This window comes from Bolinopsis microptera, chromosome 10 (genome assembly GCF_026151205.1).
Source record: "Bolinopsis microptera isolate Bmic1 chromosome 10, MBARI_Bmic_1.0, whole genome shotgun sequence".
Taxonomy (NCBI): domain Eukaryota; kingdom Metazoa; phylum Ctenophora; class Tentaculata; order Lobata; family Bolinopsidae; genus Bolinopsis; species Bolinopsis microptera.
In genome coordinates, this window is record NC_087081.1 from 1,477,886 (window position 1) to 1,493,353 (window position 15,468).

General features: G+C 37.5%; 1 protein-coding gene across 2 annotated transcripts in view; it reads left to right on the forward strand.

Moving 5' to 3' along the window:
• LOC134822003 (uncharacterized) overlaps positions 1 to 15,117 on the forward strand; it is a 68,901-nt gene extending 53,784 nt beyond the window's left edge. The window contains exons 2-19 of one of the 2 annotated variants that reach the window (XM_063832837.1): positions 1,920 to 2,002; positions 2,392 to 2,578; positions 3,899 to 3,975; positions 5,263 to 5,390; positions 6,816 to 6,988; positions 7,192 to 7,282; positions 9,877 to 10,014; positions 10,242 to 10,398; positions 10,573 to 10,710; positions 10,928 to 11,011; positions 11,319 to 11,381; positions 11,516 to 11,599; positions 11,913 to 12,052; positions 12,403 to 12,591; positions 13,171 to 13,286; positions 13,568 to 13,673; positions 13,944 to 14,085; positions 14,265 to 15,117. In XM_063832837.1, the coding sequence (XP_063688907.1) occupies positions 1,933 to 2,002; positions 2,392 to 2,578; positions 3,899 to 3,975; positions 5,263 to 5,390; positions 6,816 to 6,988; positions 7,192 to 7,282; positions 9,877 to 10,014; positions 10,242 to 10,398; positions 10,573 to 10,710; positions 10,928 to 11,011; positions 11,319 to 11,381; positions 11,516 to 11,599; positions 11,913 to 12,052; positions 12,403 to 12,591; positions 13,171 to 13,286; positions 13,568 to 13,673; positions 13,944 to 14,085; positions 14,265 to 14,335 (2,154 nt within the window). In that variant the 5' untranslated portion in view covers positions 1,920 to 1,932 and the 3' untranslated portion in view covers positions 14,336 to 15,117. Of the gene's footprint in view, positions 1 to 1,788; positions 2,003 to 2,391; positions 2,579 to 3,898; positions 3,976 to 5,262; positions 5,391 to 6,815; positions 6,989 to 7,191; positions 7,283 to 9,876; positions 10,015 to 10,241; positions 10,399 to 10,572; positions 10,711 to 10,927; positions 11,012 to 11,318; positions 11,382 to 11,515; positions 11,600 to 11,912; positions 12,053 to 12,402; positions 12,592 to 13,170; positions 13,287 to 13,567; positions 13,674 to 13,943; positions 14,086 to 14,264 lie in introns of those variants that run through there. The other variant, XM_063832836.1, reaches the window with a different exon arrangement.
• Positions 15,118 to 15,468: the final 351 nt, after the last annotated feature.

The window sequence follows — 15,468 nt, forward strand, 5'->3', positions numbered from 1 at the left end:
TCTCTCTCTTTCTCTCTCTCTCTCTCTCTCTCTCTCTCTCTCTCTCTCTCTCTCTCTCTCTCTCTCTCTCTCTCTCTCTCTCTCTCTCTCTCTCTCTCTCTCTCTCACAGTGATTTAATTTGCGAATTAAATCACTGTGCCAACAAAATTGGACATCACATAAAAACAACCAAGAGTTGTCCCAAAACTGGATTTCAATTATACCACTTGACACTTTGAAAACATATTCTCCTGCAAGCTCTCTCGGCCTTCCGGGTTTCTCCCCTGGCCTCTGCCAAACCTCAGGATGCAGCAAGCCACTCTCTCAGTCTCTCTCTCTCTCTCTCTCTCTCTCTCTCTCTCTCTCTCTCTCTCTCTCTCTCTCTCTCTCTCTCTCTCTCTCTCTCTCTCTCTCTCTCTCTCTCTCTCTCTCTCTCTCTCTCTCTCTCTCTCTCTCTCTCTCTCTCTCTCTCTCTCTCTCTCTCTCTCTCTCTCTCTCTCTCTCTCTCTCTCTCTCTCTCTCTCTCGTGTCTTAAATTAACACATAGAACATCGCTAACACCACGTGACCATACCACGGCTAATTAAATTGACTGTCCCCTAATACCTCCAGCAATAAAAGCTATCAACAGAGGTTAGACCCCGTCTCCAAGTCAACTGCATGACTCGAGTTGGAGCTGGAAGGGTGATAGTAGCATACCCCGGTCTTGTCTTCAGTGCTCTTGTGATCCTGCCAGGGTTGTCTCTAGACATGATCTCATGTTGTGATGTGATCCGGCGGGCAAGAGGTCGGCCTCAGCTGCTGGTGCAGTGGTGGTGCGAGGGTTTTCTGGTTGCTATGGCTTCATCCGCTTGAGCTGGCTAAAAAGTACTAACCGGAAGTTGCGGAAATTGCTTTGCGCTTGTATTAACGGTATTTTGCCATGCTGTTTGTACGTTTATTGCTCTGTTTACAAGCGCTAGTTTGTTTTGGGGTGTCATGTGAGGAGGGTTCACAGTTTTTGTGTTGACTGAGCTTTGTGTGACTGTCACGTGACTGTCACGTGACTGTCACTTAGTGCCATTATCAACGATAGCTGCACTTTTTTCAGTAATTTTCTTCTTTCTGTACTTTATAGTAATGTAAGAATAGATGTTGAGTTTCAATTTGCTTGGCTCGTGTAAAATAACAGGTTGACAAACCATTGGTTATTAGTTATACTTAAATACTTTCCTTTAAAATTACATGTGTGATGAAGATAAACTAAACGTTTTGCATGAAAAAATGCCAGACACGTTTTTCATCAATGAACGTGTTTTTCAATCTTTCGCGAGGATTATATCCGCTGAGATTCTATATCAACTTGTGAAGTTAAGCAAAACCTAATTTATATTTTCAGTTTCAGTGAAAATGAAATCATAGTTGGGACACCTCACACCCGCTGACAGAAGTTAGAAAACTTAGTTTCAACTGTCCCAGTCACACCAAGGAACGGACATCACCCTCCGTCCTTTAGTTGACACCCTCGGTCGTTTAGTTGATTTACGTTTAAGATTTTATGTTATACGTGTACTAAGATTAGTGTAGTAGGGAACTGTGATATGGGTTTCACAGCTTTGCTGAAATCGTTGTGTTTGGATTAAACGCTGTGAGGTGAGATGTCAAAGCCTCGAAGGGTTAATTTTATTAGCTTCATGAATCAATAAATGATTTTTGAAGAAATATTAAGCTTTATAAATTTAAAATAAACGCTAAGTAAAGTTGTAGTCCTCTTCTAGATTTCTTGGCAAATTATAAAAGCTATTTATTCATTTTGGGTGTATAAGGTGTTACCCTGCCGGACATATTGAAAATTTAAAAAAGCTATTTTCGACTCATTTTAATTACTCTATGATTTACTTTCAGGATAGAAAATGAAACTTTTTAACAGCTTTCAAAAATTCCTAATGTTCATTATTGCAGCTAGGAATGCTATGTGGTTTATTGCTATCCTGTTGAATTTGTTACACTCCTCAGCTCCTGCTTATAACTACGAAAGATCAGGTACACATCTAATACCCACACTATGGGGAAATAATCAATTAATTAATTAATCAATTAATTGATTATAATTCTGTGGTAATTTTAGTTTACAGAATCAGCTACCAGCAAAATATCCCAGTTCAATTTGTAACGGTGTTTTAGGAAACGATGTAACAGAGTCGATATATTATAATGTTGCCATGGGGTGGCAAGTCCCCATACATCGTAGTCCGATAGTTTCACTACGTCCTAATACTCTAATATCTTAATTAATACTAACTAATACTAATTAGTAATAACTAATTCTCTAATATCTTAATATAATATGAAGTCTCTACTCTCCTTGTAATACTGGGTATAAATTTCGGAGCTCATGAAAATATTTTATTCTTTAACCTTTGTATTTTCAGACTCAGCTTGCTCTACCCTGATAAACTCTTGCAACAGAGACACAATAGGAAAGTGCGATAGCTTATACCACACCTACTTCATGGAGTGCGAGCAGGAGCTGGATGATACCCAGAGCCATTCTTGTGGCAGGAGATGCAAACGAGCCTTTAAAGCTCTCTTAAAACACCCTACCTTCAGTTACGACAGGTCAGTTATAATAATAGGTTAGCTAGGTTAACTAACTAGGTTAACTTATAGCTATAGTTTAGTTAGAATACTCTTAGATAAAACAGGTTTGGTATGACGCTACAGTTGTAGGTATCCATTATACGATTAGTTCCGCTGCCTTTAGTTACGACATTTAAGTTCTTCTACGTTTTGTTTTAGTTAAGACAGGCTTGTAATTCTCTAGTAAGTTTTGACAACGAGTTTTGACAAACGAGTACGCTTCACTACAACACATTTCAACAGTAGTTCCAGCAAAATTTTCACATTTTAATTACCCTGCGACAAGTTAAAAGCCTCCGGAATCTTAATTCATTTTATAGCGACGCTGTTGAAATTTCATTACTTGATTTTGTTCGACTTCACATTCTCGAACTAATTCCTGGAAATGCTGGCTTCCCATCTTCAATGCTCACATCTTGAAACTAATTCCCACAGCTGCTGAATTCACATCACCGAACTTCACGTAATCAAACTTGATATCCTCAAACTAATTCCCACAGCTGCTGAATTCACATCACCGAACTTCACGTAATCAAACTTGATATCCTCAAACTGATTCTGCCACTTATTCCAATATCCTCCTCGGAAGCGATTGACAGCTCGACTTCAAAGTTAACATCCTTAAATTTATTCCCACAGCTGCAGTATTCACATCCTCCCCGTCACCGCAAAGTTCACATCCTCAAACTCTAAACTGATGACTAAAATCAGTATTCCCCCCGGAAAGTGAGCTCGTCCTATTTAGTCGGCCGCGTACGCTCTGGGAACTCCAGGAGCCCGTTCGTTTAGTAATTTGCCGATGACATGAGTGTAGAAAACTAGAGTCTGGGTAGGAGGTGCAACTAGACTTACGTATTAATTGTAGTGTAATTGTAGTGTACAGTCTCACGAGCCCTTTAATGGGGTACACGTCACGAGCAAACGTCACTTTTTAATTGCTGAAGATTGTGTGAAATAATTTCGAGTTAAAATATCGTGTAACTAAAACATTTGGGGTAAAACAAGAATTTAAATAGCCAAGAATCATTTGTGGCATCTTAATATATTGGTTGTCACGTGCAACTAACTAATCTAATGGTTATCCCACTAATATGCTGATAACTTTTATCTTCCCGACTATCGAGAAGACAGAAGACAGTTGTCACCCTTGGCTTTCAACAACTGTGTACTTGCAGTTGCCATGAATTGACCATAATTCTGATTCTTGAACAAATCCATTGTAATTAAGCAGTTATATAGCTGTATGAGTGTACTACAAGGAATATCCAGCCCTGACTAACTGATTTCAACTTTTTTCAGGTTCCAAAACTGTGACTGTCAGGGGGATCACAATTGTGTCAAACAGAAATGCAAACTCATTACATCGTGTCTCGGAGGTGATTATTTCTTCTTTTTGTCCAGCTTTTATACAGTTTTAGGCAGGTTCCAAGTAGAGGGTGTTCCTGGACAGGTGAACCCTAACCCTAATTAGCGGATATTTTCTTCTTTTTGTCCAGCGTTTATACAGTTTTAATTTTAATCAACCAAAACTTTAGAAAGGTAAAACCATTTTACATAACTCAAATTTTCATAAAATTCTTAGCATTCACAAACGTACATCTCTACTTTCACAAGACTCGGGAATGCAAACAGTGCAGGCAGCATATTTGTGATACTATGATAGTGTGATAGAGTGATTAGGGCTATGTAAAACTGTTTTCTAATTTATCATAAATTAACGCAAAGCAGTTGTAAGGACTCAAACTTTTCACGTAATCTCGCTTCAATTAGAGTCTATTAGAGGTACACACAGTCTGATTAAGTCCACAATTGACGTCACAAGTCAGTTAGACGCGCCCTTTCTTCTGTCTTAACTATAAAACCCATGAGTTAGGTAGTGTCTTGTTTGAATACACACAGACGTAAAGTGAAAATATTGTCATCACAGCACACGTCCACACGTGCACTGCATCCCTTATTTTAGTGGAATTGTCATACTTGTCACATTATTATAACTGTGACGAATCATTGCTTCTGTGTCTGATGATTCAAAACTTTATTTCTTTATGATTCATAATATATCCATGACTTGAATCTGTGAAAATTCCGAAACAAAAACGTATGCGATTAATTAGCTTCATGATATTTGAAGAAAAAGTATAAAAGTTTTGCCGAATATATAAATTTAAGTGCTGCACAAAGGTTTCTGCAGCACATCATCGTATCTACACGCCATATAAAATGGGAAATCCCACATTCGTTTTGTCCTCATGGGAATCGAAATGAGAAGAGATAGAAGAATCACAATATCACCCAGTGACATGAGTATTGGCACGTGCCTCCCCATGGCAACGGATATCCGGTGTTATAGCTCCTGTCAATAGCCATGGCAGACACCCAATACCTTAATTGGTGCGGAAAAGAAGTCATTCAACTACGAGATAATATATGAAGTGGGGACTTGAACTGGTTGTGGGAACTGTTCTGTGTGTTTAGGGGAGCATTATAAAGTTATAAGGGCAAAGATGATGGTGGAAATAACACATTACTACATTAATATTGATCAAGACTCGATCAAGAGGCGATCATATTATTCGTCGCTTACATCACATTTACTCATTAATCAATCGGCAGAACGACCAATTAACTGTTTAACTATTAACTAACTAATTATCCGTTTTCAGGAGAGTGTAGGGACCAGATAGCAGCTACGACCCCCTCTCAAGTTGAACCCGCCTCAATCAGCACCTTCAGCTCAACCCCCTCCGAGACCTCTATCACAATGACCTCCTCGACCGTGGCGCTTCGCAAGGTCAGCCTTTTTTATCATTTCCTTTTTCTCGTGATAGTTAAAAGTTGCGTTAAAGAAAATGATACAATTTTCGATTAAGAATTTATAAACTTTATCGATTTTATCACTGAAAATTTAAGGTATCTTCTGTAGTTGCTCCTCTAATAATATTCACTTAAATGTAGCTCTTTTCACACGAATTTAAGAATTAAGATTTGTGTTTAATTTTATAAATTTAGATAAAAACAAGGTCCACAAAATGCCGTGCCCACTGTAGGCGCAAGTAATATATCAATATGACAACAACCGCCACGTATGTTACGAAAAAGCTCAAATATTATACTTCTACCTTACTTTTTGAGTCAATAGGTGAAAGTTGACCTATACTTTCCTAGACTCCCCCGTCTCTGCACTTGCTGTAGACAGTGTCAGTAATTTGCTCCTTTACATCAATACCGCTGTTGCAGGCCTCAACTTGATTTCTAAGTATCACGCACCGCACGTTTCTTAAATTGTAATATTGGCGGCCGTTATTAAACCTGATGTTCGTCACAGAGAATCCAGCATCCTGATACCACTTAGTAAACCCCCATCCCAAAACCCAGCTAATCATTGCATGATGATGAACATGCTGCACCCATCAGAAGGTCTAACTAACAGTTACCGTTAAACTAAGTGTGTTAAACTGTAAACAGATGTATCATACAGTGATCAGACTAACGAGCTGACAGGATGACAGGGTAATAACACGTGACATGGTACCACGTATAATGCTTTAAACTTTTAAACAACATGGTACAAGTAGGCAGACCGCTCAAATAGTGTTACATATCCGAAGAGGGTCCTTACAGTTCCAGGCCCTTAAGTCAGTCGTCCTGGCCCATCAGAAAGTTAATGTGTTGGTGTATACTGTATTATAGAGGTTGAGGGTCTGTGTAAGCGAGGTTAATGATTCCGGATCTTTAGGGATACCCATTACCGGGCATTAGATGATATTTAACATCTCTATCTCTCTGGGACTGGGGGAACATTAGGAACATTAGGAAGGTTAGAATATCACTATCTGAGTTTGGGTAACATTAATATATCGTGATGTGTGTCATCAACATTGTATTTACAGTGAGTTTTTAAGCTACTCATTGTCCCTCGATTAGATAGACGCAGCTAAATGTAAAAAAATTTATTGAAGCATTAAGTTAAACTATTTGTCTGGATGGGTCTAATCCACAAATTCATATTTTATAATTATTTTTCTTACTTCTCACCAAGGTTATAACACATTCTGACATATTTACCGCCGGTGCGGTTTCAAAAACAATTAGATACCTATCAAACCTAAGAACCTTTTTTTACTAGAATTTTTCAGAACATTTTGCAGGATCTTGAAATTTTTAAAATGTAATTCATTAATGCGTATAATTCTAACGACTTTTACCTTATTCTCAGGTGAATTGCGAGACGGTGATAGCGCACTGTGACAAGAAAAACGACTGCTTTCCTTTGTTGAAGAGTAGAGACCGAGTATGTTCAGGGTTCACGGTTCAGAACCAGCTGTGCATTCCTGAGTGTGCACAAGCCAACCAACTTCTCAAGGACAACTTCGTTGGACAACACATGACGTGAGATATGAGCTAATTTTCTATTTATCTGCGTGTAAAACATATTATGCACACGCTTACAGCTACTTTTAAACAATGTTGGTAAAGAAGAAGGACTATAAAACCACCTGCAACTAGTGACCTGTCTAGTGACCGGCTACTAGTGACCTGTCTGTGATGTTTACATATTCTAACAATGTTCATCACCTTTTATATATCTTCAGGACCTGTAAGTTTGAAACACCCTCGCACGAAACCACTAAATTCAGTAATCTCATCATGTCCTGCCTGCCAAGAGATACTGTGGTGACTCAGGTAACTGCACAGATTGTAATCCTCCACTCCTTTTAACGAAGCTGTATCCATGACAACTTGGTCATGTGGTCACGTGGTCACGTGGATGAGAAATCAGAATATTTGCGAATAGGGAATTTTATTTGTCCATCAGCTCAAGCTATTTAATTATTCTATAATAGAAGTTCAAGTATAGAATACCAGAGTATTTCCTCGAAACCCTTCACCTCCAACTATTAACTTATTAATAGTTCAAAGTGTAACACCTTTGGTCAGTGACATAACCACGGCTCCGGTCACGACAAAGGAGTTATAACCCCGGCCCTGTAAAGTATCTGATGGCATTTTGCCAGAGCTTGTACCCTTTTTAAAGCTTGAGTACAAACTGCTGAAACTTTGGGCATTTTAATTTACAAAACCAATCTCTCCAGCATTTCGTGAAACCATGGGTGTCTAGAGGTTAAACCCTTGATTCAGTGTTATCCATACTGAGATAGTTTGAGTTATTCCTATCTATGACAAGCTGCACTGCTGGGGCTTGGGCTCCCGCCTGTATAATAAGGCCTAGTCAGACTCTCCAACTCCTAAATTCTTGAAATGTCTATAGAATCTGGAGAAGAGACTCGACATAAGACATGTCGAGTCTGTAAAAACTTTAATTTGCCATGATGGACAAATAACATACTTTGTCATCACAACATCAGAGACAATTGTAAAAAATATATAATTGCATTATTATTAAACTTACAACATGAAAACATTATCAATCATGTTGTGTATTTTGATTTTGCTAAGGCATTTGATTCTGTAAATCATGATATCCTTCTTCATAAGCTAAAGACCTTATAAAACATTGATGGTACACTTCTCAAATTTCTTACCAATTACCTTCAAGGCCGTTACCAAAGAGTGGTTATTGGTAATGAGATGTCATCTACCCTCTCAGTTAATTCTGGTGTCCCCCAGGGCTCTATTCTTGGTCCCTTACTTTTTGTATTGTTTATCAATGATATTCCTCCTGGCCTTTCGGATAATACTGATATTGTTTTGTATGCCGATGATACAAAAATCTGGCGTAAAATACATTCATCTTCTGATAATACTAATTTACAAATGGATATAGACTATCTCTCTGACTGGGCACTAAGAAACAAAATGCGATTTCATCCAGCAAAATGTAAAGTGCTTATTGTTTCAGGAAAACCATCTTTATCTCCTCCATTCGCATATAATCTTGATGGCTCTCCTCTTGTGTATGTAGAGTTAGAAAAAGATCTTGGAGTCGATGTTACACCCAAGCTAAGTTGGAATAGTCAGTGCGACAGAATTTATACTAAGGCCTGCCAACAACTTGGTATGGTCAGAAGAGATGGCCATATTGTCATTGATCAGAAACGTCGCCGGGCGCTTTACCTCTCCCTGGTTCGTAGCCAATTCGAAAATTGTTCCATAATCTGGCGCCCTTGTAATAAATCACTTAGTGATAAATTAGAAAGTCTCCAAAAGAGAGCTATTAAATGGATTCTGTCTGAAGAGGGCCGCAGTTATCCACCTGAGCAATATGTCAAAAAGTGCAAGCTTGTCGACATTCTCCCTTTGTCTCAAAAGTTTGACTTGAATGATCTTATTTTTTCCCACAAAGTTCTTAACAATTTAATTCCTGTATCGCTGCCTCACTATCTCTCTTTATATCAGGGCACTTCTCGACTAAGACGTTGCCACCTCGACAGTCTGTCTATTATGTCATCAATTTTACCTAAGTTAAGTCAGAATTCACACACCACATGTACCTCAAATAGCCCACTGGCAAAATCATTTTTCTACAGAACCCATATACTGTGGAATGGACTCCCTTTACAGGTAAGACAGATTGTGTCTACTAGTCTTTTCAAAGCTGAGGTCACTAAGCATCTCTGGAAATGTTTATTGGATAGTGAAACAACAGTCTAGCCTAGTCTCTTTGCTCCCCATATTATTATTATTTTTGTTTTATTAATTTTTTTTTATCTACCTTCCTATACTTTCAACATCATATCACACTTCACCCGCACACCTTCTCACACATTAATGACCATTTCAGACCTGTATCTTATGTATCTGGAATTTGACGTATTGACATACCAATTTTGACTCTATATCCACAGTTATTCACCATGGATTTGTTTGTTATTAAATAGTTTTTCATAAATTTTTGGATTTAGATTAATTCGATGTAATGGGTCCAAGTTACTGCGGACATAGTTCACTATGTGTTTACCGTGTTTGGGTGCCCATCATATTTTACAGATGGGGGCGATATTTTGAACGATTCTATTTTATATTCATCTATTGCTGTACTCTGTAAAATTTGAAAAGTATTTAATAAAAAAAACCCTAAATTATCACATCATTCCGGCAATATAATCAAACTTTCAAAACACAAAACGTCCAATCTGAATAAAGAAATATCTAAAAATAATAAACAGCACATACTACAACATCCTACAATATCTGGATCTGACACATGTAAATTTGTAATGATCTTTCTAATTTCTAATTTCTAATTTCTCTTTTTGATTATAATGTCAGGATACTTTTCACAGTCGAAACTTATTTACTGATACCTCACTCTCCAGAGTCCGACATATCGAACAGAGCACCCCAGCAGACCTCTTGGAGACTGCAAACGACAGTTCATGGAGTGTACCGGGAATGACGACTGTATTAGAGGCTACAACAAGGTCATGAAGGAATGCAAGAAGAAAGCTGCTAATGTGAGTCCTAGAGAATAATTATTAAATAAAGTGGAAACGGTTTTATTAGTTAAACTGGGATTCAGCTCTAACCGTGCAGAACTTTGGCCTTAACAGCCGATGAACTGTAGAATTGAAAACATCATTGGTAGCTGGAATCTTTTATTTGAATCTCGTAAGTATTAAGCTGTTTGCGTTCATGAACACGTATTATAATTCATCCCCTTAACGTGCACATCCATTTTCAGAAGTTCGAGATATCGACATGTAACTCGAAGTGCGTGACAGCAGTGGGGCAGTTCAGGAACCTAGCTCAGGGCAGTGCCCTCTGGGGCTGTTCCTGTACTGGACAACTAGCATCCAGGAGGTGTGACGTCATCAAGCATACCTTCAGCGATATTTGCAGTAAGGAAGAATTATCATGACGCCATTTAGACTTTCTATATTTATGGTTCATTCAAATTCACAAAATTAATAAAATCGACCGCTTTACCAGACTCTAAATTTCTAATTTCTCCTCTTTAATGTTAACGTTGTCTGTATCGTGTTTAACGTTTTAACGTTATCTTTACTGTGCAGGTAGTGAACCGTGTGTGGATGTCGGGCTGCGGGATGAATGTGAACAATGCGCCAAAACCAAGTCCTGCAACAGTGACTGTGGTCTTCTCTGTAAGAAAACCTGTCAAAGATGTCCTGACTCCGTTCAGCCCGATGATCGTGAGTAAATAAACAAAAAGTACTGTTTATTTTGGAAGCGCAGATTGTTCGTGTCTTGTTGTTTTGGTATTTAGATTATTTAGATTATTTAGATTATTTAGGTATTTGGTATTTTGCTATATCACTATTTCGGTATTTCGGTATTTACTGTTCACTTTTTTTGAAATTGCACTCTTATTGCTAATTGTTACTGTAATTGTAATATTTCCTATTTCAGCAACTACGGACGGACCATCCAACAAGCCTCTGACACTGAGTACACAGGATGAGACATTGGCCACCTCCCAACCTACCCCAACAGGTTAATTATTAATTCGATTGTTTAATTAACTACATAATTGTTTGATTTAGATAATGTTTTCCTTATCAACAAAAAATGGGCGCACGATCATAGGTAAACTGTTGAATTAATTAAAACTTAAGATTATAAAGCTATCTGACTTGAAAATTTGATATCTAGATGAAGTCCTGAAAGTTATTTTTCTAAAATAAGACTTGAGAGTTGTATTTATAAATTGAGACTTGAGAGGCTGCATTTATCACAAAATTGATATGTGACAACCTCGTGGAGATCAAAATTATTCGTTTGATAAATTTCGTTTCCTCAGAAACCTTACAGATGGAAACTAAAACTACATCGGAGAAGAAAATCTTACAGAAATTTTACAAAGGTAAAAATTGTAACTTTTTTCAATCCACTTCATACTTTCATAGTTTCATTTTACTTCGAATGCTTTGTTTTTTAAATTCGCCATTCCAATATACTTGTCCATTGATAGTATCCTAACTTAATGTACAATTTCAGTAAATGTAACATGTGAAGATTACATGAGTGTCAGGATAGATTACAGTGCTGAAATAGACTACTCACCTCATTTCACTGCAGAAGGTATTTACTTAATAGACAAATTAATTTGCTTATTAAATAAATAACAGCAGTCTGTTCCTTGTATGTACGTGTTATTCCTTCATTTAGTAAAAATATGAGCTGTATTCGAAAAGCTGATGAAACATAAAGTGTAGCTAAGAATTCGTATATACACGGTGCTGTGTGGCCCATAACTATAAGTCCGCGTGTAAACGTTTGGGCTGACCTATGGGCCACCCTGTAGCAAATTAAAAGCAATTGATAACCAATCAAAGCCTCACAAAATCTCATACAACATGTCTAAAACCTGGAACTAACAGTCTCATCTCCCCAGACAAGTCATGCGAAGTGGAAGGATCTCAGGGGTCTCACACAGCTACCCTCCGACTAAAATATAATCCACCTGACTGTGGAACTAAAGTTGTGAAACCTCATGCCTCCTCCGGTGCCCAATACAGGGTCATGAGAAATAGGGTCAGTATTCTCCTCTTTTATTGGCCCGATAATTTGCTATTTTGTTTTTATCTTGCTTGTTTGGACAGTTCACTGTTTTGCTGACAGAAAAGTATAAACGAAATTGTCCGATAGTCTATCAAAGTATCAAGACATGTCTAAAACTTAGTCCATTGTTTTTCTCTCTTTGGGTCAAACCTAAAAACTGTGTCACCACCGTTATTATCTCATAGTCACACTTTGTCAATCGGGAAATGATGCAAATAATTTAGATTTTCTGTTGTTGAAATCAAAAGATTTATCAAGAAAAGCATAATTCCTTTATTACCCCTTTATTACCCATTTATTACCCCTTTATTATTTCATCACAGATATACGTAAGAAGCTTAGCCGGAGGAGGATACGATCCTATACAAGAAATAGAATGCCCGATTCCTTTCGATAAACCACCTGCAGAACCCATCGAGATGTCTTTTTACAGCGACAGCCATTTCACAAGACAGTTCGGATCTTTTGTTAACGAAGTGGACCATGATGTTTTATATCTTGGAAATAATAAGGTGAAATATTGAAATATCTTTTGTTAACGAAGTGGACCATGATGTTTTATATCTTGGAAATAATAAGGTGAAATATTGAAATATCATCTGTTTTTACTCGTTTAAATTTGTATAGTATTAGGCTTAAGATTAGAAAACAGGTTAAGGAGAGGATTGAGAGACTTATTTTGCGGACAAACTGAACAATTCACGGTTATTACTCTCAATCATTCTCAAAAATGTCCATTACGATTAAAGAATGCAAACTATCACATGCTATGCATGGTAGCCCGTAGCCATTATACATGGTATGCATCTACATTCTACTTCTCAAATTCCTCTTTACTGAATTTTAAAGACCCTGCCAGTGCTGTACAATTCTGGCTACGTTTTGTAAGAAATAATTTCTATCGTGTTATATTTCCAAACCAATACATTGTTTGAAGACCTAGCCATAATTCTTCCTGTGTATTACAATTGTAGCTTACAATTTATAAGCGAAGATGCGGTTTCTAAGGTGATATTTTCCCATGTGATCATCTCAGACAGTCAAACTATGGAAAATTTCGAAGATCATACTAACCCTCATAATTTTCACAGACTGTTTTCGTGGAGCTGAAATCAAACGATAGCAGCAGCTTTATATTGGAATCCTGCTTCGCAACTCCCAACGGAAAAACTGATTATCCACATCCTCACTATTTCATCAAGAATGGGTAAGAATAGTTCGTAGTAGTTGTCGATGTTTCAGGCTACGGCACAAAAATTCGTTATCACAATTTGGCATTCTTTCAGAGCCGAGAAAATACATGAATAACACCATGGTTCAAATGAAGTATACGTATTTTACTATCTCGCAACTTAGCCAAAAAGTTTAGCTTGGAAATCTATTTTATGGCTTGTCTTTCATCACCTATCAAGTACTCAAGTCTTTCAAGTTCCGAACTTGTTCACACTTGCTTTCCTGTTGAAAGTCGGCTCACAAGTTCTACCCCAGGTGCAAAGAAGACGACAGCTTCACTGTGGCAGACTTCATACCTGGCACTAGAGCCAGATTCAGCTTCTATCGTATTATGTTCTCTGATAACAGATTCTCCGGGCGGGTAATTCTCAGATTTTAAGTGATTTTTAAAACAGACGCTGAATTAAACTAAATTAATAAGATTTTCATTTAACTATACCTGGATATTTTCACCTCACCCTTTAGAACCGCTCTGACGTGGTTAGTACCTGACAATTGTGTAAGTTGCTAATCATATGGGCGGTATTATACAAGCACAAAGCACATTATTTCATTTCATTTAACTATACCCAGCTGATTCTTTAAAATAAACTTCCAACAAAACTTAACTTTTAACGACTTTTTATTTCAGGTTTACGTACATTGTAACGTGCGGTTCTGTGTGGAGTCAGATCCCGACTGTCGTGTCAACAACTGTCGGATAAACGAGATGGACATGTTCGAGAAACTGTCCGTGTCCCAGGGACCTTACACCTACGCTCTCGCTCTGTCAAGTTAGTTATTCTTAATCTTATGAAATAATGTGATTATGATAAATCGGGATTCTGATTAACAATTATTATTAACTAATTAAGATAAAATTGTTCTAAAAATGATTACCCGGTTCACAAAATTAAGATACCAAATATACATTTTGAAACACCTTTAATTCTTAATGAAATTTTTTCTTCAGGAGTATCCAGGACGTCACATAATATCCTGTTGTTGGCTATCTCTTCACTACTCCTTCTAACCATCAGATGATAGGCTCACCGGCTAAGGACTGTTCAGTGTTCCCACACTAAACAGTTTTATCTTTACTCGACCATTCACCAGCCGATATCCCTGATTTACAAAGCCGAGAAATTGGAAGATTCAACAAAACATGTTAGAAGACCCTAATGGTACAGTGTAACACAACACTAAATGACATTAAGGAACTGTATGACATTGATAACGCTGTTGATGCAGTAAGAACACTATTATAATGTGCAGTGCGTCATGTAGACCCTTCTTATTTGATAATTGACTTCAGAATCTTGTTGAATGGATAATTTTATACGTTTCAAATAACACTTGGTGATTGCAGAATCATGATCAGTTTTCCAGTGATCCCAAATGTGTGCCTTTTTGTCGTACTTGAACTTCCTGAACAGCAAGCCTCAACTTGTAGCAGGTTAAAACGTTTAACCAGAAAGTTTAAGATTTCCCGTTTTGAATTTTGTATATACTTCTTAATTCTCATTTCCCGTGGGAATGTTCATTGTAATAATTTTAACCCACAACATTCGCACGGTCAAATGAGCCATGAACGAAAACTTTTGATTGAGAGAATTAACCATCCATGCTCGATTAAATTGCGAGCTTTTCATCAATGTCAGTTTTTTGTTAAAGCGCGAGCGAACTGAAATCATGGCTACAAATCTGAAATAAAAAGTTTGTTTTGTTATAAATGCATGAATATTGTTGTTATTCTTAAATTTAATATTTATAGATTTTTATTTTATTTATGATTAAATGGTGTTTCAAATCGCTTCCACTTATATAAATTGCTCGCCTCAATTTTTAAAAATTCTTGTGAAAAGGCTTTAAGGGTATGAAAGTAATCTAAAACGTTGTAATTTTGGACGCTGATAGTGATTCCAAATCCCCCCCCCCCCCCCCCCCCATTGCATGATGCATGTAGGGTTGATTGTTGACGGATGTTACTCGTCTAAATTTCTTCGAAGTAGCGCGCGCCGGGCCAAATCATTAACAATGGTCAAGGTTGATTGACGATGTCGACCCATCAATAAAATCGTTGTTTTGCAACGCACAGCAACAATCGTCGATGCGAAGCAAGAATGCTAGTTTATGCGGCGCGTCGAAGCGGCGAAGTCCTTCGATCCAGATGTAAG